At 35.3% G+C, this 27837-nt stretch overlaps 2 protein-coding genes across 2 annotated transcripts; both read left to right on the top strand.

Annotated features, from left to right (window-relative positions):
* The first annotated feature begins 2210 nt into the window (after window positions 1–2210).
* LOC110026333 (pentatricopeptide repeat-containing protein At2g01740) lies at window positions 2211–4562 on the top strand. The gene has a single exon (XM_020727225.1). It carries the CDS (start codon window positions 2372–2374, stop codon window positions 4025–4027), a length of 1656 nt encoding a protein of 551 aa, XP_020582884.1. The 5' UTR covers window positions 2211–2371; the 3' UTR covers window positions 4028–4562.
* Window positions 4563–26125: 21563 nt separating this feature from the next.
* Window positions 26126–27806, top strand: LOC110026315 (WAT1-related protein At4g08290-like). Its single transcript, XM_020727210.1, has 6 exons — window positions 26126–26325; window positions 26408–26470; window positions 26606–26722; window positions 27211–27454; window positions 27540–27701; window positions 27801–27806. Exons 1-6 carry the CDS (start codon window positions 26126–26128, stop codon window positions 27804–27806), a joined length of 792 nt encoding a protein of 263 aa, XP_020582869.1.
* The last annotated feature ends 31 nt before the right edge of the window (window positions 27807–27837 follow it).

Here is a 27837-nt window from a genome sequence, read left to right as displayed (position 1 = left end):
ATTTAAGTTTTTGCAATTTCAACCCCAAGATTAAAAAAAATTATGGACTAATTTGACAATTTTATAAACTCGGTGACTAATTTGACATATAGCTAGTTGCAATTGTATGGGGGTGATTATTAATTTTTATAAAAAAATGTTGTATAATTTTTATTAGAATAATATTTGTTTAAAAATTATTATGAATATTATAAATATTCTTTATTCTAAGAAATTAACCATAAGCTTTCTTATATCAACAATATCCGGGGAAAATGATTATAAATGTCTTTTCATCATAAAAATTTATAGAAAATAGATAAAAATAATAATTAAAAAATTGCATTAAAGTTATACTAGATAAATCCTTCATCTATAGCTTATACACATGGAAGATTTACATACGCACCACTCAATTCTTCTGCATTTATAAATCTAATATCTAAACTTCAATTTTTACATACATGGCACATTTCCTATGCATGAAAAATATATTTCACTTTTTAAAAATCATAATTTATACAAAAAAAGAGCCGGTGGAAATCTCGAGGAGATCTGAAGGGGCAGACAAAACAAGACGTGTCAAAGGAGGGTCTACCAAACCAAGGCAACTAAGCGACTCTAACCCGAGTAGTTTAACCTCAAATGGAGTGCTTGGAAACCCAAGCCAATCCCCATGATCAGAGCAACCCAAGGGGGAAAGCTTACCCCTCGGGTCCTACAATTCCCTTGGAAGCATTCCACGGCCTCCTTGAACATCACCAAGAAGTAGAGAGGTTAATCTAAGCCATCTTTCGTACTCTTTATATGGGGGTGTCTACCTATCAAATTACAGTGATTTAAGCTTTACCCAATAATCTAGCTAACTTTGCTCTGAAGATTGGAGCTCCTTATAAGGGATCGAGGGTCGACGACCAAAATTGATCTTCCAAGCAAGACCACTTAGCCAACTGAGTCAACCTTACCAACCCTTTGCCAATAAGAGTCCAACAAATTGACAACATCGAGCCTAGCTCACTAGTAGGGTTGTAATCGAGCTGATTATATCTTAGTTTGAACTTAATTTGGTATAATTATAAGTTGTTCATGTTTGGCCTGAACTTGTGTCTAGCTTTCATATATTCTTCAAGCTTGACTTGTTTAAATTTTTCAATGCTTGAACTTGTTTTGTACTTGATTTGCTTATGAATTGTGAACAAGTATTTAAACGAGATAATAAACAACTTAAAAATTCAAACAAGTATCTAGATTTTCATACAAAAAAATCAATAAATAATTTTACAAATTTGATTAAAACTATTAATATATTGATTTATAAACTTTAAACTTTTTAGTATTTTAAATCTCGTTTCTCCTTTATTTTGACCTAAATCCCTCACTCAAGTGTTCTTTAGTAGACTGATTTGTGGAGCATTTAAGTGTGATTTAACTTAAATCTTACCAATTAACTTAAAATTATAACTTTAAAACCTACGAAAACTTAATATTGAGTATTTATACATCAAAAATGATACGAGCTATCGACAAACGAGTTAATATTCTAGATAATTAAAATTTATTTAAAAAATATCATATACGATACAAGCTGTCAACGAGCTTAATATCGAGTATTTAACAAGTTATTTGTTGAATAACAAATGAGCGTGTTCGTGAACAAAAATGAACAAGTTTAATTTTGTTCATGTTTAGTTCATTTAAGCTCAAACTTTTAAAAATTGTGCAAGCTTGCTTGTTTTTTTACTAATTTGAACAAACATGATCGAGTCGAGCTCGAGTTATTCATTGAGTGTATTGGTTCATTTACAGCTCTACTGACCGGTAGTCTTACCATACCAGTCTGATTGATAGGCCTCTCTAGCTTAGGCAATCAACAATGCCTACAAAGGGCTCGCTAGTCCAACCAGACTCTGAATTCACATATGTAAAATATTTATGATAATATGTACAATCCCCACAAAGTAGAGACATAAATGTAACTTCATATATTGTATCACATTTCTCTATAAATATGAGATCATTCAAATATTCTACGAATGAATGATTGTACATATTGCATCAAATGAGGATTCAACACATAATATTTGAGATATGATATGAAAGATTTAAGTGGTATAAATGGAATAATTAGAATATAGTTATTACAAATATAAATACATATATATGACTGGGGGGATGTTAGCGTCCTTCCTGTAAAAGAGAAGCGATCAATACCATTCACAATCCAAGTGGTTTTCCAACCGTCTGATTAACCGGTTGTCATTCTCAGAACTGGCGGCAAGCGCCAGAAAACCAAAGCTCCCCTCGCCAAATAACCCCATCCTTCTTCCATGTCCGTTCTTCCTCCGAATCGCCAAAACATAGAAGATGCCTTCTTGCTTCCTCGCCAAGTACAATGGCGAGAGAAACCCTAGAGTTTTTCGTCGCAGCTCTAGGCTCTACCAAGGCTCCCAACCCCACAGCTTGCAACCTCCAATTCATCCGTCTCGTTGGCTCCGGCATCGGAATCCTTGCCTTCAAGCTCCTTCCAGTTTTCATCGACCATGGTATCCCCGCTCATCTTCCATCTCTCAACTCCATCGTCGCATTTCTCTGCCGCCTCAGCCAGCCCCACGCCGCCGAACGCCTTTTGGCCACATTTCCCATTCTCGGCTGTTCTCCCGACCTCGTTACCTTCAACTCTCTCATCGACGGCCACTGCCGTGCTGGAAATCTCTACCGCGCGTCTTTGTTAGTGGTCCGCCTCCGGTGCTTTGGCCCACTGCCCGATGCCATCACTTATAATGTTATGATGGGCTCCTTGTTCAAGCATAAGTTGCCAAACTTTGCTCTTGGGTATTTGGGTTTGATGTGGAAGTCCTGTTTGCCCAACGTGATCACGTATGGGATTCTTATCGACATGTTCTGCAAGCTGGGCGATCTTGATTCAGCGCACTCTGCCATGAATGACATGAGAATGTCCGGAATCTCTCCAAATCTGGTTGCCTTTACTTGTTTGATCGATGGGTGCTGCAAGAATGGTTGTTTGGATTCTGCACTCAAACTGTTCGACAGTATGCAGGACCTGTCACTGTTTCCAAATGTTGTTACTTGTACTGCTCTTATTGATGGGATTTGTAAAAAAGGAATGATGGAGAGAGCAGAGCAGGTTGTTGCAAAGGTGCGTAAGGAAGGGATTGAAGCAAATGCTGTGATTTACACTTCAATGATGGATGGATACTTTAAGAAAGGTGATTCAGTAGCTGCATTGAGATATTTGAGTAGAATGACAGTCGCTGGATTGAACCTTGATATGAAGGGTTATGGAGTTGCTATATCAGGACTTTGTAGTTGTGGTAGGCTGGATGAAGCTATGGAGATGAGAAAGGATATGGAAAAGGGCGGCCTTTTTCCGGATAAGATTATTATGACTGCTCTGATGGATGCTTGTTTCAAGACTGGGAATGTGGAAAAGGCTTTGGATTTGTATGGAGAGATGTTAGAGAAAGAGTTACAACCAGATGTCTTTACTGATGCAGCACTTATGGATGGGCTCTGCAAGCATGGGCTTTTAGAGAAAGCAAAAGTGTATTTTTTGAAAGCTAAAAGAATCAATGAGGTTTCTTACACTATTCTCATTGATGGGCTATGCAAGGAAGGAGATAGAAAAGAGGCTGAGAAGTTATTTTTAGACATGGAGGCGGCTGGTTTGGTTCCAGACAAGTACAGCTACACATCACTGATTGCCAGATTTTGCAGAGAAGGTGATGTTTTGGAAGCTTTCAAACTGAAAAAAACAATGCTTCATAAGGGAGCAGAGGCTGACTTGCTAACTTACAGCACGCTTATCTGGGGCCTGGCCTCTAAAGGTCTTATGATAGAAGCACGAGAGGTCTTTGATGATATGGTGAGAAGTGGAATAGCTCCTGATGTGGTTGTTTATGATATCTTGGCTAAAGGCTACCTGAAACAGAATGATACTACTTCAATCTTGAATTTAATGGGACATATGAAGAAATCTGGACTCTTCATAAAGGAGGTTGAAAAGTTAAAGAGTTATCCAAATGGATAGTTTAGTAATTTCACTTGATTATTGAAGTAAGTTATGCATTACGATAGAGTTCGTTGCATCTTTTTGATATGATCAGTTGTCTCATTTGCTATTTTGTTAGATGAGGTTGACAACATCGTCAAGTTGGGTAGGCTGCTTTTATGAAAGGCTTTATGTCTGCATCGAGTAATCTGAATTTTTTTGCAAATGTTATCCCCACGGTATGCTACTGCGTGCATTTGACAAGGAAACCAACTCTTTTATCCTAAAGATGATACATGCGTATACTTCAACACATTCTTCAATCACAGACTGCATTTCAATTATACTATATTAACATCATGTGCAAAATATATGGATGAGATGAAATTAGAATTAGGAATTTGGCGTGGGTAGTATTTCCCATCAACATAATTTGATTATCATCTTGTGCCGCCTTTTGAGCAATAGTAGTCCTGCTATAATAGTCTCTACAATTTTAACGATTTCTTTGTTTTGGATTTTATGATTTTCTTTGTTGTAAGACCAGATGCTTATAATTTTTTTTGCAATAAGTGGGCCATGCATCCTTGGTGAATCATTTTTTTTTTTTTGTTCAGATGAAGACATTTTTTTGTCAAGTAACATCTTGAATGATGGAAGTGTTTGTATTAGTACTGCTTTCTGTTTTTATGATTTTTCAGTGGCTTTGGCTGTTTAGGTTATTAACATTCGCGGTCATCATAAGAATGTTAATTTTGGATGTACTTAGTGGCATGTAATTAGGCGGTTGATGATGTTATTGGGACTTTTTAGGTGGGAGAGGAGGGAGTCATTGATCTTTTGGTTGATTTTATTTTCTATGATGTAGAGGCCAATCAAACTCTTGTTTTGAACTTTTATTTTCTCTTAAGTTTGTTTTTTTGTGAATCGTGCTCTTCTTTTTGAATAGATAATGTCACCAATACTATACTAATAGTTCAAATGGATCTTCTTTTTAGTCACATTCATCACATGTTCGTAAGCCATTTTCATGTTTCAATTCCTACTAAATGTTCTAGAAACAATACTTCAGGATTTTTACTTGATAGCCTTTGATTGACTTCTTAATCGGTGAATTTTGTTTATGCTTACAGCCCTCTTTATCTCGAATCTCCCCAAAGCATTATCAACTCTTTAGTAACGAAAGTATTGGCCTCCATATTCTAGTCACATGGTCTTGGCATTGGGGTTATGGTCAATGACTCCCCATTGGTATGGTTTTTGTCTTTGTTCTCTCCCATCCTGCATCTGTCCCATTGACTTGCCAATGTCTTTCTATTGCTCTATTAACGTATTCTTGTTATACCACCAAAGAAATCCCCATTGTCACACCAACATCCTCTATCATTTCATCTGTGATTTTATCAGCACAATGGTTGATGGCGCAACACATGTAAACCCAAAGAAAAAAACTGGGAAACGAAAGAGCTACTTCTCTTGCAGAGAATATTCTATTCAATTAGTAAACAAAAGTAAAACTACCATAAAAACAATAGAGTAATAACATATATCCCCGATTGATCCCCAACCCAACTATATAACTATATCACCATAAAAAATTAATTAATACTTAAGCTAAAATAAACAGTACTAAGCAAAATGTAATTAAGTAATTCAAGAAATGTTAACTGTTTAGCATACTAACTGCATTAGTTCTCGTCTGGTCCAAAAGATCACGACTCGAGTTCAATCACGGGTGCAATTACGTCTTCTGGCGGGTGATACTGGTAAAGATCGGACATGTTGAAGGTGGATGACATGTTCATCTCAGGTGGAAGAGACAATACATAAGCATGGTCATTAGTTTTAGCTTAACTTGGAAGATAGCCTGTCTTCCTTGGCTTCAATTTTTAATAAGTACTGGAAATCTTTCTTGCATATGACGTTGAGCAACCTGCTTTTTTGTATTTTTGATTGCTTTGATCTATTGCATCTCTCATTTCCTGCAACATTTTACTAGATTTCCTTACAAGTTGGGTTGCTTGTTGATGATTGGAAGTTGATAATAGAGTCACATTAATGATATGATTAGGTTCTTTGGTATAAACGATGATGAAGGTGATTTGCTTGTGGTTCTATCATTGTATTGAAGGCGAAGTCAGCTTGACCCAACACATCGTCTCATTTTTTTCACCGTCATTGTAAATGCATCTAATAATGTGTCCCAACATGTGATTTACTACTTCAGTTTAATCGTTCATTTACAGGTGATATGTTCAAAAATAACTAATGAAGCCTTGCTATCTCTTTGAAGAATAATTTTGTTACGTTAATAGCATAAAATGTTTTATTGCAAGCAATAAAATGAGCCATTTTGAAAATCTATCTATTACTACCATTACGGAGTAGAATCCTTTCTTTGTCTTTGGAAGACATAATGCAAAGTCTAAAGCTCAAATCCTTCCAAATGGTGTCCGGAACAGGTAAAGAAGTATATAGCCCTGTATAAAGAAACACACATCTCGCCTCAATCTTGGACAAAAAAAATCGGCATTGGACTAAAACCAAGGTTTTATCTCTTCTCACACGAGCGGCCAATCCGTCCCCTTGAAGATCTTTGATAAGTTGCCGCTGTAATGAAGTGTTGGCAATATACAACTAATATACCTTTAAGAGGAAGCCTCAGTTATAGAATAATGACATGTTGCTATGTGGGAGATGCATTGAGACCAAACGGTGCTAAAATCTACATCATCTGGATACAATTCAGGCAACGAATTTAGTCCAGTAATGGTGGACCGATCAACGACAAGAAGGCTATCTTTTCTACTTGTCGCATCAACAACTGTATTACTATCTCCAGCTTAATGTTTTATAAGGAAACTAAATTTTTGTAGGTAAAGAACCCACCTCACGTGCATCTGATTCAGATTCTTCTGAGTTTGCGAAAATTGAAGGGAGTGGTGGTCGCTATAGAGCACAAACTCTTGATGAATCAAATAATGTGCCCATTGTTTAAGAATGTGGATCACCACATATAATTCATGTTCATATGTGGATCATTTTTGACATTGATTACTCAACTTTTCACAAAAGAATCCAATGGGTTTAGTGTCTTGAGAAAGCATGGATCCAATTCCAACTGTTGAAGCATCCATCTCCACTTGAGAAGGTTTATCAAAATTGTTTATGAACAGGAGTCGAGCTACAACAATTTTTCATAGCATTGAAGTTGGATTGCTATTCTTCTCCCCACAAGAAAGTTTATGCTATAAACACTCGGTTATTGGAGCTATTATTATGCTGAAAGTATGGATAAATTTGCTATAGAAGTTTGCTAGCGCATGGAAATTCTTCACTTTCGAGATGGATGTTGGCGTAGGCCAGTATTGATTGGCTTTGACCTTGCTAGGATCGGTTTTAATTCCATGCTTGGATACAATGAAACCCTAGAAGTATACCTCTTCCAATGCAAATTCACATTTGAACCGGCTGAGAAACAATTTATGATCTTTTGAGGTCATTAAAATCAGCTTTAGATGATGCATAAGGGCTGCCATGGAGGGACTATACACAAGAATATCATCATGGTAAGCTACAAAAAAGTGTCCAAGGAAAGGTTTAAGTACCTCATGCATTAATCTCATGAATACGCTTGGCACATTGCACAATCTAAACAGCATGAATCTCCACTCGTAAAGGCTTTTGCAAGTTTTGAAAGCAGTCTTCCAATTGCCCCCTTCTCGGATTCAGATTTGATGGTAACTGCTACATAGTGCTAGTTTGGAGAAAATGGAGGACTTATTTGATATGTGTTAGAGCTCCTCTAACTTTGGCATGGGAAAATGAAATTAATTGTAATTTTTTCAATTGCCTGACTATCTAGACATATATGCCACGTAGGATCCATTTTTGGAACAATAAGTGTGGGTATGCCACAAGGGCTGAGATTAGGTCTGATAAGTTGTTTTCTTAATAATTCATCTATAATATCTTGCAGCATTTGATACTCATTTGGGCTTAATTCGTATTGAGGCTAATTGGGTAAAATAGAACCTGGTATGAAATGTAGTTGATGTTGAATATCACTTTTTGGTGGCTGTTGATTCAGCAATTCAATAGGCAAAACATCCTCAAATTGTTGCAACAAGGATTTCACCTCCTCTGGAGTGTTGTTACGAGTGTTGTTGTTTTTTGTTTCAGTAACTAAGCAACAAATAAATATGCTTCTGTTTTGCAAGCTGCTAATAATTGCGATCCTGTAACAGTAGTATAAATGGCACTCTTCTCTTTGTTGTTCGTATCAGATGTGGTTGTAGGTGGCAACTGTTCTTCCTTCCTTTCCAATCAATAGAGTTAAGTGTTGGCTCGGCCATCATACCAAGCATAGACATCGAATTGCCATGCTCTTCCGGAATCAGACATGCCAATGACATCACAAACTACTTCACAAGCACAACTCTTACCAATGAATGTCACCCTGTAAGTTTCGGTCACCAAAACTTAACTCCTCATTTGACCCAACTAATCTCATACAGTTGTGGTCATTCAAAATTTCATAATTTTAAAGCTTCAACCACATTCACAGCAATTAATCACATTCTTTATGCAGCCACAATTAATTAACAACTCACAAACTTCACCATTAATAGTCCAGTTAGTTCAAAATACGGAATGTTGTTGCATGTTAACCTGTTGTTTTGGTGATAATAAAATTTTATCTGTAACACAAGAAAAAAACTCACCTTCATCACCTAGTACCTCTTCACATTCTTCTTTAGAGAATGGCGGTTCGAGATTGTAATCTTCTTCTGATTCACACCATCAGCAAGTTGTAATTTTTGACGATTCGTGCATTCATTGGATCGATGCCCAGGCTGGAAATATCTAAAGCACTTCCAAGGCCCTAGTTTACCTTAGATGCATTGCCTTTGGTTGTTGGGTTTTGGAATAGTTGTGGGATTTTTTTCTTCAACCTTTTGAATTAATTGTTGGGCTTGAAGGGAGCTCTCTCAGACGGAAGTAGATCTGCTCTTTCCAACCTTGACTCGTGTATTGGCTAGACTGCACTTGGGATTATGCAATTTGGGAGTTCGATTCAACAACAGCTCCACTTTAAAGCAACTGAACTGTATTTATCTCATGTTTATCTTGGATAGCTTTCCTGTGTCCTCCTAGCAACCAACTATTGGTTTTTTTCATTTAGGTAGAAAACGGCTGCGGAGTAGCTTTTTCATTCTAATCCAACTTCTTGCATTGCCTTTTCCTTCATCCATTCTGGACTGAAGTAGTTGCAGCCACCAAGCGCCTCCACCCTCCTTTAATTTCCAAGCAACATACCAAACTTTTTTTCTTGTGGAATGTCCATATAATCGAAGGTCTCTACTAATTGTTCTCAATTGAGATAATCTTTGATGTATAAATATTAGTCGAATACCAGAATATCAATTTTCACCTTAAATTTATTGTAGGGCCGATCATAACTTAATATCCTGTGTTGAGTGTCGTCCATCAATAGTCTCCTCATCCAAATTAGAATCAGAGAAATAAGTCTGTCTACTCGGGTTCTGATCCTTCGCAGATTTAGGAAGCCTGTACATAACCTGTGAACTGATCTATCAGGAGCGCCTCTAGACAAGATTAGCTACAACGGGAACCTCTGTTGCTGGTCTAGTTGTCGGTGGAAGGATTCAGCCTTTCATTAACAATCGAAGCTTTAGTCTTACCTCTCCCACAAATAGCTGGAAATCAATAGCGAGTCTGTCTACCCTTTACTCGACAGCGGCTTGAGCTTTGTATGATCCTTCACAGTGCCGATCGTCGTCGTTCGTCGGAAGGTGTCTGCCATAAGAGGGTGGCTCTGATACTGTAAAAACTCCAAAGAAAAGGACAAGGAAACGAAAGAGCAACGACTCTTACAGAAAATATTCTATTCAACCAAAAAAATTTGTGTACTCATTGCGGCCTCCAGCAATATACCGGTGCTATATTAGACACATCGAAAATAATATTAAAGTGGAAAGTAATATTAAAGTGGAACCGCGAAGGTTATTGGAGTGGAACCACCACAGAGGCTATTAGAGTGGAACTACGGATGTTATTCAAGGGTTATTTGGAAGTTTTTGGGGGTTATTGGGAAGTTTTTGGGGGTTATTGGTGAGTTATTGGGGTATTAATTTCAATAACGCCGCAATAAACCTTCAATAACTCCCCAATAACCTTATAATAACCTTCGCAGTTTCACTCCAATAACCTCTTGCAATAACCCCCGCAATAACCCTCAATAACCTAAAAATAACTCCCCAATAACCTTTGCGATTCCACTTCAATAACCCTTGCAATAACGCCCTAATAACCTCCGAGGTCCCACTTCAATAACCCGCTGCATTAGCCTCCCAATAACCCTAATAACCTATGTTGTTTCACTTCAATAACCTCCCAATAAGTTCTGTGATGTAGCACTCGTAACGGCATATTATTGGAGTTCGCACGTAGAGCTGCGTCCGGACTCCCTATGTAAAATTTTCTACTACTCGACCAATAAAGAAAAACAACATTACCGTAAAAACAGTAGAGGAATAATATATACCTTCAGTTGGTCCCCAATGCAGCTATTTAACCATCCCAAGGTAACACAGTAATTAATACCTAATTTAAAATAAACAATACTAAGCAAAATGTAATTAATTGATTCAAGAAACGTTAGCTGGGTAACATATATACTGTGTCAGTTGACCTATTTCAGCATCATGTCTGACAACTCTTTATCACCTTGTGAACGAGATCCCTTGTTGATTCTTTCAAAGTTTTCTTAATAGCTGCGATTAACCAATGTCTTGGCAATTGTTTACAGGAGCTGACTTTAGTTGCCATCATTTTGATGGCTAGATATATCCCATTGACTTATCTCAAGCTTTTTTTATGTTCACGAGTCTGTCAACATCTAGGCAATAAAGTTGCTGCACTTTCAAGTTTTGATTTGGACTCAACTCCATATTTATTGATATCCACTTGGCTAACGTCTCTATAATCTTTCATGGCGGTTGGTGAGTGAGACTTCTGGAGTACATCAAAATCCATCTTGGTTCTGTCATCGCTTATCCCTAATAGGAGTTGTTAGGGATAGTTGAAATTTGTCCTCTATCTGCTATTCTTTTTAGACTAAGTTTATTATGAATTGTCTTGCAAGGGATGACATTGAGAGGAGATGGGAGTAAATTCTTCATGATAGGCCGTGTGTTGCAGGCTATGGGGGCCAGGCGAATACGGTTGGCTATCATTGAGGTTGCCATTGATTGGTGGAGTTGGAGGTGGCGCCTTAGTATGTTGATTGGAGATTGTTTCTTGAATGCCTTCAAGTTGGTGGTCTTCAATCAGTGGCCAAGGAAGCAAGGATTCAATAACAATTTGACTTGAGGGTCCTGGACAGCAATATTCACCTAGTAGATAATGGATCTCAAATTGTGATTATTAAATATGATGGATATCAACCTTCAAATATGTGTCAGAATCCTTCAATGGCATAATTCTTTTGATTGGGAGGTATGTCTAACATCGAATCATTGATGTAGAGAAAGGTCTTTGAATAATGGGAGTTGAATTGATGCTCTCTTTATTGCTCTTGCTATGCTTATATGTCATTATAGGTGTTGTTGATGATCAATCGACAACAAAAATGGGATGTGATTTTTCATAAATGATGCCAAATCATTGTGTACTAAACTATTTATGGCAGTAGAAGAAAATTTTATCATCTCATCCTTTCATGAAAAACTTGCATGAATAAATAATACCCTACAACATTCGAAGACTTGAATTTTTACTTGAAAAAAACTTTAAAAAGGAAAAAAAATTATGGAGCTGGACTGGCTTAAAAATTTCTATTGTATATGTTATAACTTACGAAAGTATATCATTCCGTGTAATTAAAGGAGACAAAATTAAATGTTTTGAACTACATGTTATGTACCTTGCAATGGAAGTAGAGTGTATTGGAAGGTAGTGGTGTTAATAGGTAGATGATAAGAGATGACGACGTTGGCGCCATAGTATAATGGGCAACTTTGGACATATATGATGGAAAATGGTTTTAGTCGATGAAGTGTGATGATGGTCTAGCGACAATGGACATTAGCCTTAGTTGATAAAGGGCCGACAATGATAATTATTTGCATTAGTCATCGATAGACTACAATAAAACAACATGGTGGATGTCGACGTCGATCAATGATGGATAACAACCAAGTGATGGTGGATATTGGCATTGGTCTTCAATGGTTGAAGCCAGACAAGCAATGATGATTTTTGGCTTCACTCAATGAGGGGCTATGACATTTGGATAATAATGAATGGAGCTCCAAGATTCTATATGAATTTCAATTGTTTCTTTTTTGTGAATCCTCTCATGGTTATTTCTTCCACAATCCTGGACACTCCAAAGGACAATCATAAAAGTCCTTATCATTTGTTTTTTTTTTTTTTTTTTTGACATCTCTCTAACTTAACAAGTTTGGAATTAAGCGATTTCAGAATCATTTGAATCATTTAACAGATGTGCTTGCTTTTATTGTATGCACACAAAGTTTGATGGGTATTTAATTCTTCAGGTTGCCTAAAGAAATTTTAAATTATGCTTATGAGTGTTTGAGTTAAGCTCAATTGGACTTTGATTATGTTGTTTCTGGTACTATTGTTTTGATTTCTTCTAAAACAACATAATCTAAAATAGAGTTCATATGTCTTGAAGTCATTGTGAAATCTTTTTGGTCAATTACTTAAGTATTTGGAGATATAAAATTTGCAACAAAATTCATCCTTGATTGGTGAATTTTATGTTAAGAGGTGATAATATCATAAGTATCTAATTTAGCTCCGATTAGATTGGAAACAATGAGTTTTTCACTTTTTTTAGTAAATTATGCCTCAACAGTCTGCTAGTTGCTTGGGTCGAAATAAGTGGCTCACCTAGCTTATATGAGGCTTTCAAAGCATGAAGAAAGGTTACCATTCTTTCATACTCTATGTATGCTCTTTTACTCGCACTTTTTCGCTCCAAAATGCTACTTGTTACTTTGTTGTTGTCATATTATATTTGTCCGGATCTTTTATTCTCATTATGCTAGTGCAAAATTTTTTATTATTGATTTTTTTCTATTACATCATCTTTTATGTAATTATTTTTATTTGCAAAGAATAGATTGTCATATATTGTATTTTTCTTACATTTCTTGATCTTAGAAATAATAGGAGTTTAAATTTTCTTAAAATCAACATCATACATTATATCATAGAGACAGAGTATATTTAGGAAGACTAACTAGTCATTTTTTTAGCTGAAATCTCTAATTATAGTTCAAAATCTTTCAGAATCTTGAGATCATTTGTTTAACATTAAGAAGTCTTAAAATTTAATTTTCTTTTAATGTCTCTTAAATATCAAAATTAGTTTTGTAAATTAATTAAAAAGTCAATTATAAAGTTTTATATTTATGATTTTTAAGAAATATGTATTCATTTTTCAATCAACTATAATTAATTTGTTACTTTTAAAATCTTTCATATCTCTAGAGCCACTTATTCTATTACATTATTGATGATCGCACTTGAAAGACATGCGTACATTTAATCAAGTAAAAATCTAATATTAATATTATAGTCTCTATATTCACTGCCTCATAATATTAATCAAGTAAAAATCTAATATTAATATTATGAATTAATTCAATTGTAACATTAAACTTTTCCTCATTAATAATACTAATGATTTTTTTAATCATACATATTATCCTTTTTTCAAAAAGTGGATGGCATCCACCAATCATAATGGAGTGGTAAAAAAATCGCTATCTTTTGGATGTCATTAGGGTACTTCTTCACAATCAAATACCAAAATGATAGTGTCGAGCAGTTGTTATGACAACCACTTATTTGATCAATATTATACTCTCCATAGTGATTGATTTTGACAATCTTTTGAATTATTTGGTAGAGTTCTTTCTTGCAAATAACATTTCAAAGCTCCCTCCCAAAATTTTTGGATGCCTTGCCTATTTTCATATCCATAAAATAGAAAAAAAACATGACTTTATCAAATACTCTACCATATAAAAAGCATACACGTGTTATCATCCACTAACAAAAAAGTTTCTTATTTCAATGGATGTCACTTTTGATGAAACTCATAACTTTTTCATTCAACTAAACTTCAAGGGGAGAATTCTCAACTTGAAGTTAGGTTTAATAATACTTTTATCTTGATATTCTTGTAGCTTAGAATTCTACAAATGCATGCCACCTATCAGTAGTACTTTTACATGTCCATTCAACAAGCAACAAACTCAACCAGGATTTCCAATACGTCTAGGACTCAGAATTGTTACCAAGTAACGCTAAATTGCCCATTGCTACTCATTTATACAATATTTTTCAGTACACCTCATCACATAAATTTTTTTTATTTCTTAAAGCCTTTTTAAAATCTTCAAAACTAACCTCATTTTCATTAAAAAATTTATTTGAGGCACTAAAAATAAAAATTAAAATGAGGAAATGTAAGAAGAGATTAATGCTTTAAAAATAAATTATTGGGAGATTTACGTAACTAGCAAACAATTCTTATGTGTTTGCATGCCTCACACCTAATATTTAAATACATAGTGGTGCTTTAAACCTACTGCAGGAGTCAAATGAGAGGTTCTCCCTATGGCTAGAAAATTGCCTTTTATTGCAATCAAAGTATGCAGCTTCTGCTTCTTGGAGTAGAAAACCTCCCTTCCTATCTTACACTTGAATAGCTCCTTCCTTTCTACTGGTTTGCAACCTTTTTCTCCTCTATACATGCTTGTGGTTGTGGGATGGGACACCATTCATAAAAATCTTTTTATAGTGATAACAAGCGATATGTCTGGAGATAATTACATTAGCGGACAAAGTGATCTGACTATATCATTGAAATCTCAATCCATTATTAGGAATGGAAGTCATTCCTAGGTTGTAAATATTTCATAGGATCACAATTTTTTTAGTTTAAATATGATTCTTCTAATAGTTGGTCTATTAAGTTATTTCTCCGCAAAGGTTGAATTTCAATCCATTGGGAAAATAAAACCGAGATGGAGTAATGACCGACACGAATTATACTCTCATATATGTACACTACAAGTAAACATTTTGCATCCAACTAAACATTAATTATTAGGATACTGCAATGACATCATACAAAATGTATAAATAAATATATGAATTTGTAAATATAGAAATAAAGCTATACAAATCAATCTCTTGTTGGATCTTAATTAAGCAAAAGCTTCATGCACTTGGATATGCCTTGCATTCTTGAATGATCCTCTTTTCATCAAACAAGAGTATTTTTTGTGGTCACCATTTTAACCATCATCAATATTATCCTAGTTATATATTAATACATATTTTGGTTATGAGCTAATATTTATATAGTGCTCAAAGTTGATATATATGGGAATTAATTTGGACATGGAATGAGCAAGGAGTGAAGTCTGACTTTATCTCCTCTTCCTCCGATAATTTATGCATAGAAATCCCTAACTCTTCGAGGAATCTCTAATATTGTTTATTATGAGAATGTTTAAATTGTATAGTGTGGATTTTATTTCTGCACTGAAATTTGTGCTTTTACAATAACAAGTCACTTGAATGTTGAGAGCAAGCTTTGTACATACAAACATCAATATAATACGTGTTGTTTTTGAGTATGCGTATTTAAATACATGAACTTATCTGCAAATCAATGTAATACAGCAGATTTGTTCAAAGATCATTTTTTCATGCATTAGACAATACATCTCAATGTTTTGTTAGAGCTATATTGCTTCAAAATAATACAAAATTTTTCACTAGAGTAAAAAATTGTCCTCACGCGAGTTTTATAATTTTGTTTCCCTTAAAATTTCTAGGAGGAATTACTAATATGATTATTGTCCTAGATCAATATATATGATATGCAGAAGAGTTTTGAAAGAGACTACTTGTGTGATGTTTTTTTTTTTTTTTTTTTTTGTATTCCTCGCTTATTATTTTAAATGGTTTTAATTTTGTCAGCAATTTTCAGTCACTGTGAAATCTGTTAGATTAAGGGTGTGTGTGGGGCAACTTGTGTGCTTCAGGATAAACAGTTTATCCCGAAACACAGCCCGCAGGTCAACCGCGGGAGTCGACTCGGGCATGCGTTTGGTGTAAAAATGAAACCGCGTTTCCGGATAAGCAGACAAAACGCGTGATCCAAACGGTACCGCGGCATTTTCAAAAATGCCCTCGCACTTATAAGTTGCCCCCAAACGGGCCCTAAAAGTCGATGACCAATTTTTCAGTTACTGTTAAATGATTTCTAATTTTGATTTAAGCTATGGGTTGTCTTTTTGTTGTTGTATATGCTTGGATTTTAGTGTGATTTGGATGTTTCAATGAGCTACTATTTATTCATTATGATTTTTTTTTCATTTATTTGATGAATTATTTTATTATCATTAAAATAGTTAAACCTGATTCTTCAACCCAATTTCATTTTGTTATCTACCATTTTATGTAGAAGATTTACTTATGTTGTAATACTTGATTTATCTATTTATATATCAATCAAATGTATGTATATATTTTATTTACATACAAAGTATCCAAAATTAAATAGCATCAAATCTATAACCAACTTTTATGTTTATTGTTCAAAATATAGCATGATGAGCAAAATTGGATAAGAAAAAGAGAATGTCGAGAGTATATTGTATAGCTCAGTTGTTGAGCAGTAGATTCAATTATTTGAAAGATGAATAGGGTTTTAAGGATTTCAATTTCAATACATGTCAAGCTTTTAATGAGGAGTTGGGCATTTGTCACCCATTCTTCCTCGATAAAATTTCCCATTTGAGGTTTTATTGGTGTTTTGGATCTAAGATAGATCTTCATTTGTGCATTATTCTATGAAAGTGATTGTGGAGGAGGTATTCAGTAGAGTTGTTGTTTGGGATGTTGTGGGTTTTTTTTTAAATGTTATTTTAAAATTATAGTGGAAAAAATAATTCTCTTAAAGGTAGTCTAAGTTTTTTAAATAAATTCAGTTTGAAAAAAAAAATAGATAGCCAATTTCTTATTGCTACCACAGTTTTATTAATTTGAGTGTAAAAAAATAACTTCCCACCATAAAAATTCTTTGAAAACAGCAAAAAACATTTGCCAAACACAGTTGTGGTGAAGGCCTAAAAACAAACGTAGCGAGAAAGCCGCCACAAATAGACCCTCATAGGGATTTTGTTTAGTATTGTGTGAGATGAGGATTTGATTTGTTGGGAGCAAAAGAGTAGCTAGACCATATAGGATATCTTTTTATAGGGAATTCACAAGGTGCTTGTCAGGGATGATGTCATTAAATTGTTCATTCCTTTCCAACCAATGACATTATTAAACTTCCTCATTTAAGATAAATTTAGGGTTATCTATCAGGTGGGACGGTTGTTGGTAGTATAGATGTGAAACTTTGAAATGTAAAGTTTTCATTTATAAAGTATTGAAAAAAAGTCTTGGAGTGATTTTCCTTCTTCAGACACACAACTATATGATGAGAAAGAATTTTTACATTGTGTATATTAATAATAAATTGATTGACCAATACTGATCCAATTCATTGTATGATAAGGTTCGTCCCTTAAATGTGGTTGGAAAGACTTCCCAAAAGGCTAGATCAATGAGATGATAAATGCTAATTATTACGTAAAAATGATCGAAGCATTCATATAGATAAGTAGAACTTTCATATGGATCATCAACTAATACTTTGAATCCATAATAAATAAAATGACTGAGAATATGATCACAAGAAGGGAGTTCATACATCATAATAAATAAAATGACTGAGAATATGATAAATTTACATACTAGATGTAAATACAATATTAGATGGTCTTAAGTATAGAAATAACAAAAGCTTAAAATAATGATAAGCCAAATTGGCATTTATCTCAATTTAGACTCCTCCAGAGAGTGCAATGTTGTAAAAATGGATCCTTTTCTTTCCTTTCGAACTTATTTATAGGCGTCGGAATTGTGCTGCCTTGGTGAAGTGAAATGTGGATGAATGAACAATCTCATCTTCAAACTTATGTTGCACTAAATGCTTCATATTTGAAGGCTTTATGTTTTGGAAGATTTACATAAATACTACTCAACTCCTATGTATTTACATATCTATCCCCTAAACTTCAATTATTACATACTATGCATAAGAAAGTGTATTCACTTTTTAAATGTTAAAATGGTGGTATTTTTTATGTAATATGAAAGATTTAGGTGAGATATAAATGTAAAAATAAAAGTAAGAGATATGGAAATATATAAGAATTAGGTGAGCATGTAAGGATGAATATACATCATTTTTTAGTCCTGCATCAAATTATTATAGATTTCTCCATTTTTAGCTTCCTTTTTTTTTCCTTGAAATGGTGCATCAGTTGGTGAAGAGTGACTGAGCCTTAGAAAGAACTTGCAAATTTGAAAATATTTATCTTTGTTGATATGATATATGTTTCTAATTTTGTAACATTTCCCGCTTAATTCGTAAGTATTTACATATCTAACACCTAACTCTCTATTTTTACGTACTCTTCACCTGAATCATGCATGCATGAAAATTTCTATTTCACTATTTAAAAGTTAATATGGTGATATTTTTGACGTGATGTCAGAGATTTAGATGGTATAAATGTAAAAAATTCATATGTTAGATAAGTTAAACCATAGGAATTGGATGGCATGTATGTAACTGCCCGTTTCTGCTCATTTGGTAGGTTCAATTTGTCTTTATAATAGCATATGGGGATATTCTGCAATAAGTTCCGAGAAAAAAATAAGAAGAATGCAATTGTTTCCTGAGAAGGAAATGACATTCCTGTTGATTATTTATTTATTTATAAAGAATAAATGGTAATAACAGTAGAAGTCAGATGACATTTTCAAGCAGTTGAATATGTATTTCTTTATACAGAATAAACCGTATTAATAGTAGAAAATACTCGCTGTTGCTTCTCTATTAAGGGCTCGTTTGGGGCAGCTTATTTGGTGCGGTGGCGTTTTGAAAACGCACTTGACTTGTTTGGGTTTGGCAGCTTATGCGTTTTCAAAACGCAGAAAACAACATTTTCACCGCACCTATCTTGGTGCGGTGGGAGCTTATTGGCAACGGTCTGACTTTTCCAAAAAAATAAAAATTTTGTAATAGCCACCGCACCTAGCTTATTAGCAGATTATTTTTAATCAGTTTATCAGTAGATTATTCAATAAGCTACAGCTGCCCCAAACAGAACCTAAGACTAATGTCAAAATGCCCTACTTTTGTACTAATAATACAAGGTATCTACGTTAATTATCTGCATATTTTAACATAGTGGCCTATATTTATAGCATCTATGAGAATGAAACATTGTGAGGAATATGCTGATGCCCTTATTTATGGAAAAAAAATATTTCATCAAGAGTATTGATGCAAAAATGTATATGACACCAATCACGATGCGTCACGTGTACGATCCAGCCCCATTGAGAAAAAAAAAATTAAATAGTGCAATGTAAATCATAAAGTAATTATAAATACGATCTTAAAAGAAAGCTCCAAAATTTTATGCAATTTAGCTTCTAGCTAAGAAGAGAGGATCTGATCTATTAACATATAAGTCATATTCATGGTGAACAATAAAATGCCATAAAGATTAGATTTAATATGTACATATCATATATTAGAGAAAACAAAATAAAAAACAATCAAATCTTATCTTATAAATTATAGAATGGACAAAGAATGTTAATTTATTTAGAAAAAGAAATGCAAAATAAGTCAAAAATGTTTAGTTATTGTTTAATTCATAGCTCACAATAAAATGAAAATATTTTATTTTAAATAATATATTATCTATTTTATTTTTTAATATTATCTTATTTATATATATGATTCATTCATCTGAAAAAAAGATTTGATTCTGCCCAATGTAAAGTTACCCAAACGCTTACAATTAAAACCACTTAGATCGTGTAAAGTTAAAATCTATTTAAACGTGGCCCGCGGGTCGACTGCGGGATTCAACCAGCAGTCTGCGTTTAGTGTAAAACAGATACCGCATTTTTGGATAAGTAGGCAAAACGTGTGATCCAAACGGTTTCGCTGCGTTTTCAAAAACACCCCCACACTTATAAGCTGCCCCAAATAGACTCCAAATATCATTCAATGTTATCATGTTATTTTGTTCTGAAATTCAGTTTGATAAGAAAACTTGAAATTGTTAGCAAAATCTCAGGTTGGATGATTGGTTGCGTTGTAATAATCTGCAACCGCAGAAAATCTCCAAAATCAGAACCTATCTTCTCTTTTATTTTTTATTTATTATTATTTTATTATTTTACGTGGAAGTGAGCAAGTCTATTTTAATCTATAACTTGTCGCATTAAAAATCAAAATTATGAAGATAATGCCGAACAAATGTTGAATCCTGACCGTTTTTTCAGAGTTTATAAAAGTGTTAAAATTGTCTCCAAACTCTTTAAATTAGGGTTGAAATAATGCACATAGAGGTCTATTTGAGTTTAATTTTAAAATAGTCGGGGACTATTTTAGCACTTCAATAAACTCTGGCACTAAAATACCCCATGTAAATATTTAAGGAATATTTTGTCACTTTACTATTTATATATATTTAACACCTTTTTTTTTTTGCATTTATATCGCCCAAATCTTTCATTTCATTGATAATATCATCTTTTTAAGTTCTAAAAGGTAAATATGTATTTTCATGTGTAGGTAAGGTGGTGTGTGCAATAATTGAAATTTTGGTGTTACATATGAAAATAGATAGACGTAAATTATTCATTTTCCATTTTTAGTATCATACAATTCAACTTAAATTTTTTTTTTAGGTTTCAAGCATATCTGTTTGAGATAGCTTTCTGTCTATTTTATTTTTCAGATCGCTACCACAATTCTATTTGAGGAAATGATTTATTATTGTTTTTTAAAAATTTCAGTGGTTGAAAGCTTTTTTTAATTTTCAATCTCAGTTGTTGATGGCTGCTAGAAAGTAGTCTTTTTCAACGTGAGATGTTAAAGTGTGGATGTTTTCAGGAAATCATGACCTGATTTTTTGAATATGAAATAAACTTGTAATAATCACCGTAGCTTTTTAAAAACAGTTTCTTTTGCAACTAAACTCATAGGGTCATTCACCATTACAACATTTGACAGTACATTCAAAAGACGTAATAATCTTAATTAGTTTTGAAAAGTGAAATGCACCTTTGCATGTATATGCTTATGATACCAAAATGTCATAAATGTAAATGTTTAAGTGTTTGTTACATAAATACATAAATTATGTAATTAGTACGTAAATTTTCCAAAAATTGAATGGTTGAACAAGTGTTACAGATGGTATTATAAACAAATAAATTAAAGACACTGCTTCCTTCGTGATGGATGGCCTAAATTCTTTATAATACTCTATTTCTATGATTATTTCTTCACACATAACTAAACCTATAGAATCTATATATAGAAAACGTTAAGGCTCGTGACATCTTCTAGTGAAGTGCTTCAAGGGAATAAAAAATGTTCTCATAATTGATATAGCCCAATCTTAAGTTTTACTGTGTTCAAAACCCTTAGGTGAAAATTAAAGAGCGGAGTGCGGCTCAATTTCATGACAGGAGCGATGTATTAACTGCTGATGTAGTATATTAGTGTACCTGTTGAGATTTAATTTTGATATCTAGAATGTCTGGCATGTTTATTTGATGTTTACTAATTTTTTTGAAGTTTTTGGAGTCAATTTAATGCTTAATTGTATCATCATTTTTAATAGTTTGGTTTCATTTCAGATTTATAAATTATCATCATCAAATTATAGTGCATATTTGGTTATATTTTGAGTGTACTTTGTCTACTTCTATGAGCTTCAATAAAAGGAAAATAAATTGTTGGATTTGTCTTCCTTAAGGATTTGGTACATCCTCATACAAGTGGGTTTTGTAGAGCTACCTGGCGTCTGTTTTGTAAAATGTTCTCACGAGTGTTCTAAATATATTTTCCTATTTATTGAATAATTTTTCATAATTCTTTATGTCTATATTTTGAGATATAAGAAGTTCTGATAAAATGTAGATTTAATAAATATGAAAATTCAATTAATTACATTTATATTTTTTTATTATATATATATATATATATATATCTCTCTCTCTCTCTCTCTCTCTCTGTTGGCATCTATTTATATATATCTCTGTTGGCATCTATTTTTGATGTCACAAATGTAGGGTGTCCACCTTCATGCCTCGGGGTGGTCTATGATTTGTCTGTAGCATATGGTAGCTCAAGACACCCACCAGGGACCTTCTGACACTTTTTCGGGGCAAATAGTTAGGTTTAGTGATGATTCAACACTACCCGGGAAAATTCTCTTCAGAGAGCCCATCCGGGATGTGAGGCGTGCTTGGTGCCTAATCAAATGATTAGAGGTCACCACGCGTCCATCTAAAGCCTCCCAGGAATGTGGAAAATCATGGAGCTCACCTACGTGCACAACGGGAAAATTAGGATTCATGACACCCTACCCGCCGTGGTTTAGGACGACCGTTGTCACTGATTTATCCAGTGAATGACCAACTAAAATACTCTATTTTGAAGTTATGGACTATATTTCACTCACATGGAGTGTACAATAACTTCAGATCGAAAAAAATCTTCCATCGGGCATTCCCGACAAAAATCAGGGTTTCAGACTATACCGGCGCCCCGACTCCTTCCCCGGGCACCCAAACGCCCAAAAGACCTTTCTGGATCATCGTGAACAAGCCTACAAAGGTCTAACACTAATTTTGACATTTGGCACAGGTCTGAAGCCTAGGCGTCGAAGATCAGGGTGCCTAGGCACCCAAACAGGCTAAAAACCTCATTTTTCTCTAAAGCACGACACCCTGACACCATCCAAGGGTCGCCTAGGTGCCACCCAAATGTCTTCTAAGAGCCCAGACTAGCACCTAGTACGCGACACCTGGGCGTCGATCGCGACCGGGGTGGTGAAATTCCCCTTTATCCCCCTCTGAAAGTTTCCAAAGCACCTTTTGGGGCATTTTGATCATTTACATTGGGGAGAAGGGTTTAACCTAACCCCCTTCCTCTCATTTTTGCTTGCTCCCCATTCCCCCTGATAGGAGGGATCCCACTCCGCCTTCTTCTTCTTCTTCTTTAGCTAGGGTTGGGCGAAAGCTCTTGGAGAGAGCTTGAGAAGGCTTTGGAGGTGGCTTCTTGGGGTGCCTCGAGAGGGCTTCAATGAGAGGAAGGCCAAAGGAGTTTGCCTCCATCATTCTCCTTCTTCTTCCTCATTTTTCCTCATCTCTTTCTTCTCCCTCTTCATTTCTTGAGTGAGCGAGGGGATCTTTTAGACGAAGATCACGTGAGCAAGGCACAACTCTCCTATAACGGGGGAGAGCTTTCTCCTAGCTCAGGGAAGGATTGTCAGAGCATCGCCTGAGCGTCGCCAGAGTTCGTCGGAACGTGGGCTTCTCTCTTACCGATAGGAGAGCTTCTTCCTACGAGGAGACACACGTCCGCAACCATTACGATGGTAAGGTTTCCTAACTTTTAGCCGGCTTTAGGGGTTATTCTAGTCTAAGCGCGTGGTATTGATCGCCTGTGCGGGGTGGATGTGCCAGCCGACATTTTTCGGCACGACTGGGCGTCCTATGTAATGGATTGTTGCTTTCCTTAGAAAAAGCCCTAGGTTAAGAATCACGTGTGTTGGTTATTTCTATTCGGAGCTGAGTGATTCCCCCTTATGATCCTTAGGTATTAATCCTGCGGGTAGAATCTCAATTTCTTACGGCTTTGGCATTCCTAAACTCTCTTGGAGAGGTTGGTTGAGTTTGATCTCGAGGATGGAAAATGCTTTATAGCCAGTCCATCCTACAAGATTGTGGGCATTCATAGAGAGGAAAAATATTTGTAGCTAGTCTGCCCTACGAACGGTGGAGAGTTTCCTCTAAAAGAAATCGGAGGAGGAAGCCCTACACATTGTCATGCCAAAGCTGGAGTCGGCTATGCCGCAAATCCAACAGCATCAACCCTAGGTACCTACATGAGGCCATAAGGATGAGTTTTTACGTGTTGTCAATTGTTAGGGTTGTATCGCATGTGCACGAACCATCTTTTTGCATTTTGCATGTGCCCATTTGTTGCATTACATGCATGATCGATTTAGCATTTCAGGTCGATCGGTCTTCCTAGGTCGATCCCCGATCCTCTTGGGTTCGATCGACCGTCCCGCGTCAATTACTCTATCTATTAGGTTTGATCAACTGTTATATGTCGATCACGCATTTTGGGTTTTATCGATCATCTCAGGTCAATCACCATATCTGTTGGATTTGATCATCCGCTACGTGTCGATCACCTGTTTTGGGTTCGATCGGTCGTCCTAAGCTAATCACCCTTCCTTTTAAGCCAGAACAATTACCCTGGATTGATTCATCCGCTTCTTCAGTCTAACTGTCCTCCACGGTTCGGTCAACTGGCCACTTGAATGCTTATATGCTTTTGCATAATATTGCATGGTTGTCCGCTTACATGTTGCACCATATGTGTTTGCATTTGCATGCACGTGTGTTGGCAGTTCTCCCCAGTGAAGATCACCGCTTCCTCCGAGTCACTGCCTTCTCGACATTCCCTTTTGTTCGGGTTACTGCCACCACAACATTCTCACCTCCGGGTCATTGTCTCCTCAGCATACCCTTTTATTCAGGTCACTGTTTTCACGGTATGTTCATTCTTCAGGTCACTGTCTCTACGGTATTCCCACCTTTCGGGTCGCCACCTTCACGGCATGCCTATCCCGGAGGCACTATCTCCTCGACATACCTACCTGTTGGGTCGCTGTCTTCACGTCATACTTGTTGTTTCTGAGTCATTGTCTCCATAACAGACTCATTCTCACCACTTGGGTGCACTCCTGTCCACTTGATGCACATCTTGCATGTTTGCATATTTGTTCGGTGAGTACTTCTAGGGTAAGGTGTGAATTCTTTTCGTATGTGTTATTTTTACTCGATGGAAACTCACTTATAGCCGGTGTCTGCTAGTCGCATGGCACCTTAGGCATAATTCCTCTCCATAGGTATCATGTTTTATCGGTACATTCCGTTTGTGAATGTCATGTAACATATGACATCTTTACATTCATTTGCACGATGTGTGTTTCACCCTTCTGGGCGCCCGTTGTAATTGTCTCGTACTTTGGTCAAACAACATTGGAGAGAATATAACGTGGAGTCCGGATGTATCCGAACTTCGTGTACAACATAATTATATGTGTTGTATAGATTCTTGTACATGTAAAATCAGTTAAAACCCGTTAAACATAATTCCGCAGTATGAAAAATGGCCGGCAGAGCAGGGGGGTTCATTCCGGCTTAATATTTGGAAGTACGTTTTTGGCAAAAAATTTCGCTGAGGCATGTAGATTCTTGGGCATAAGAAATGCTTTCCGGCAATTATCATTTTTGGATGGACAAAAATCCAAGAATCTAAATTGCATGGCGAATACTCATGATTTCCAATGATTTTTTTCGGCAGATATCTCCATTTGATGTAACTCAAAAATGCTATGTGTCGATCACCCGTTTTTTAGGTTGTTCTGCTTTTTTTATATATATTATTTCAGGACAATTTCAGCACATTATTCTTATTTAACTTCAAACTACGGTTTTTCTTAAAACAGCTTTCTACAATTTTTTTGACAAGTAAAAGTTTAATCAAACAAAACCTTAGACTGATTCATGAGCCAATTTTTTGAAGAAGAATCAAATCCTCATTGAACTTGATTAAAAGCGAATATAAATGACATAAAAATAGAAGCTTCACTAAAACAAACATGATTGTATTAAAAAAAAAATTGCTATGTATATATAATATATACTGTCTCACTTTGGTTTCAAGTATAAAGCGGCCTGTGTCTGAGAAAATAGAAGCTTCACTAAAACAAACATGATTGTATAAAAAAAAAAAAAAAAATCGCTATATATATATATATAATATATACTGTCTCACTTTAGTTTCAAGTATAAAGCAGCCTGTGTCTGAGCTGAAAAGAAAAACAAGCCATGACGATGGCTATCAGTAACAAAAGCCTCAAAGTTTTGCCGAAGGTGAAGCCTTACTTCTACATGGTTTTGCAGCAGTTTCTTCTTGCCGTCATGTATGTGCTCGCGGAGGCAACCCTCAAGAATGGGATGAGCCAATTTGTGCTCGTTGTATATCGTAACATTGTTGGTGCTCTCTTCATCGCGCCATTTGCGTTCTGGTTTGAAAGGTCTCTTCTTCACCTAATTCCCCAAATATGCTAAACTTTATATCAACAAATAATGAAATATTGCTTGGTGCAGTAAACGGAGACCCAGAATTACAGTGGCTATCTTCCTCAAGATAGTGGCATTAGCTATATTGGAGTAATGATTCTCTGCTTTAATTTCCATGCTTCTTCTATCCTTCTGTAATAAAAAGTGTTACTCTTTTTAGTTATAAATATTCATTAATTGATATGCTCTTTATTGGCGGATGCTGTACCTGTTTTCATTGTATAGTCCGGTGCTTCAGCAAAATTCATTTTACGTGGGAGCGAAGATGACCTCAGCAAGCTTTGCCTCTGCGCTGGAAAATATAATTCCTGCCATTACTTATCTAATGGTCCTTGCTCTAAGGTAATGTTACACTTGTTAGTTATTTTTACTCTCCATCTAAGGGGTTGCTACCCCAAGTAGGATTTAGTAAATCAGATAAATCCTGCGATGGAGATGGTGCGCATCAAAGGCAAAATAAATCCTTTAAATACATCTCCCGTTCTGATTTACTAAATTCAGATTTACATCATAAAAGGAACGAAATGTGATGAACAGTAACAGAACACGAAAAAATTTCAAATTTAATAGATCGTTGGATATAAGTTTCATTTTTTCGATGTTTGGCTGGATTTAAGTTAAATCCATCCCTAAATCACTGCCTAAGATTATTTTATTACTTGTTCACACGCCAATTGAAGGCTTTGTCATTATTTTCTTTGACTTTTAATTAGAGTCTCAAATTGAATCCTTGCAAAAAGCAAAAAAAAAGATGTAAAATTGAATATTTTCTCCTCTATTAATAATCTACTAATGTCATACATAACAAAATAAACTTTTTTATTAACTAGAATGGAGAAGCTGGAAATCAAGCGAAGATTTTGCCAAGCAAAGGTTATTGGAACAATCGCTAACGTGGCAGGAGCAGTTCTGATGATCGTTTACCAAGGCCCCAACTTGCCATTTCCATGGAATTTCAATCGAGGAGGTGATCAGAATAACATCACAGAAGCCGAAGGCAGCTCTAATTGGTTACAGGGCACTTTCTTCATTATAGCAAGCAACACCTCCTGGTCCCTCTTCTTAATACTACTAGTAATGAAAGCTATTTTCAGTAATGTTATGATAGAAAACCATTTTAATCATCATGAAAATGGATGATTAACATTATGCATTGCAGTCAAATACGCTAGAATCGTTCCCTGCAGAACTTTCCCTCACAGTTTTGATTTGCTCCATGGGAGCGGTGATGAGCGCAGTGGTTGCGTTGGTGGTGCAGCTTGGAGATTTAAGGCCATGGGTTGTAGGCTGGGACAGTAGGCTCTTTGTCTCAGTATATGCGGTAAGATAATGTTTGCTAGGAATGATGATGATATTAATACATTATATATGCCTTCGGATTTACCCATTCTTCTGCATTACAATATTTTGTTTATGTTAGCTCTGATTATATTATATATATATATATATATATATAT

The sequence above is a fragment of the Phalaenopsis equestris genome, unplaced genomic scaffold (assembly GCF_001263595.1).
Source record: "Phalaenopsis equestris unplaced genomic scaffold, ASM126359v1 Scaffold000364, whole genome shotgun sequence".
Lineage (NCBI taxonomy): Eukaryota > Viridiplantae > Streptophyta > Magnoliopsida > Asparagales > Orchidaceae > Phalaenopsis > Phalaenopsis equestris.
This window is presented reverse-complemented; position numbering and strand designations above follow the sequence as displayed.

Bases quoted from the DNA above. Each gene is read 5' to 3' on its own strand.
- LOC110026333 (XM_020727225.1), top strand. From the start codon at position 2,372: ATGGCGAGAGAAACCCTAGAGTTTTTCGTCGCAGCTCTAGGCTCTACC.
- LOC110026315 (XM_020727210.1), top strand. From the start codon at position 26,126: ATGACGATGGCTATCAGTAACAAAAGCCTCAAAGTTTTGCCGAAGGTG. The intron at 26,723-27,210 runs GTAATGTTACAC...TTTATTAACTAG, and splicing joins CTAATGGTCCTTGCTCTAAG to AATGGAGAAGCTGGAAATCA. The intron at 27,455-27,539 runs GTAATGAAAGCT...TATGCATTGCAG, and splicing joins CCCTCTTCTTAATACTACTA to TCAAATACGCTAGAATCGTT.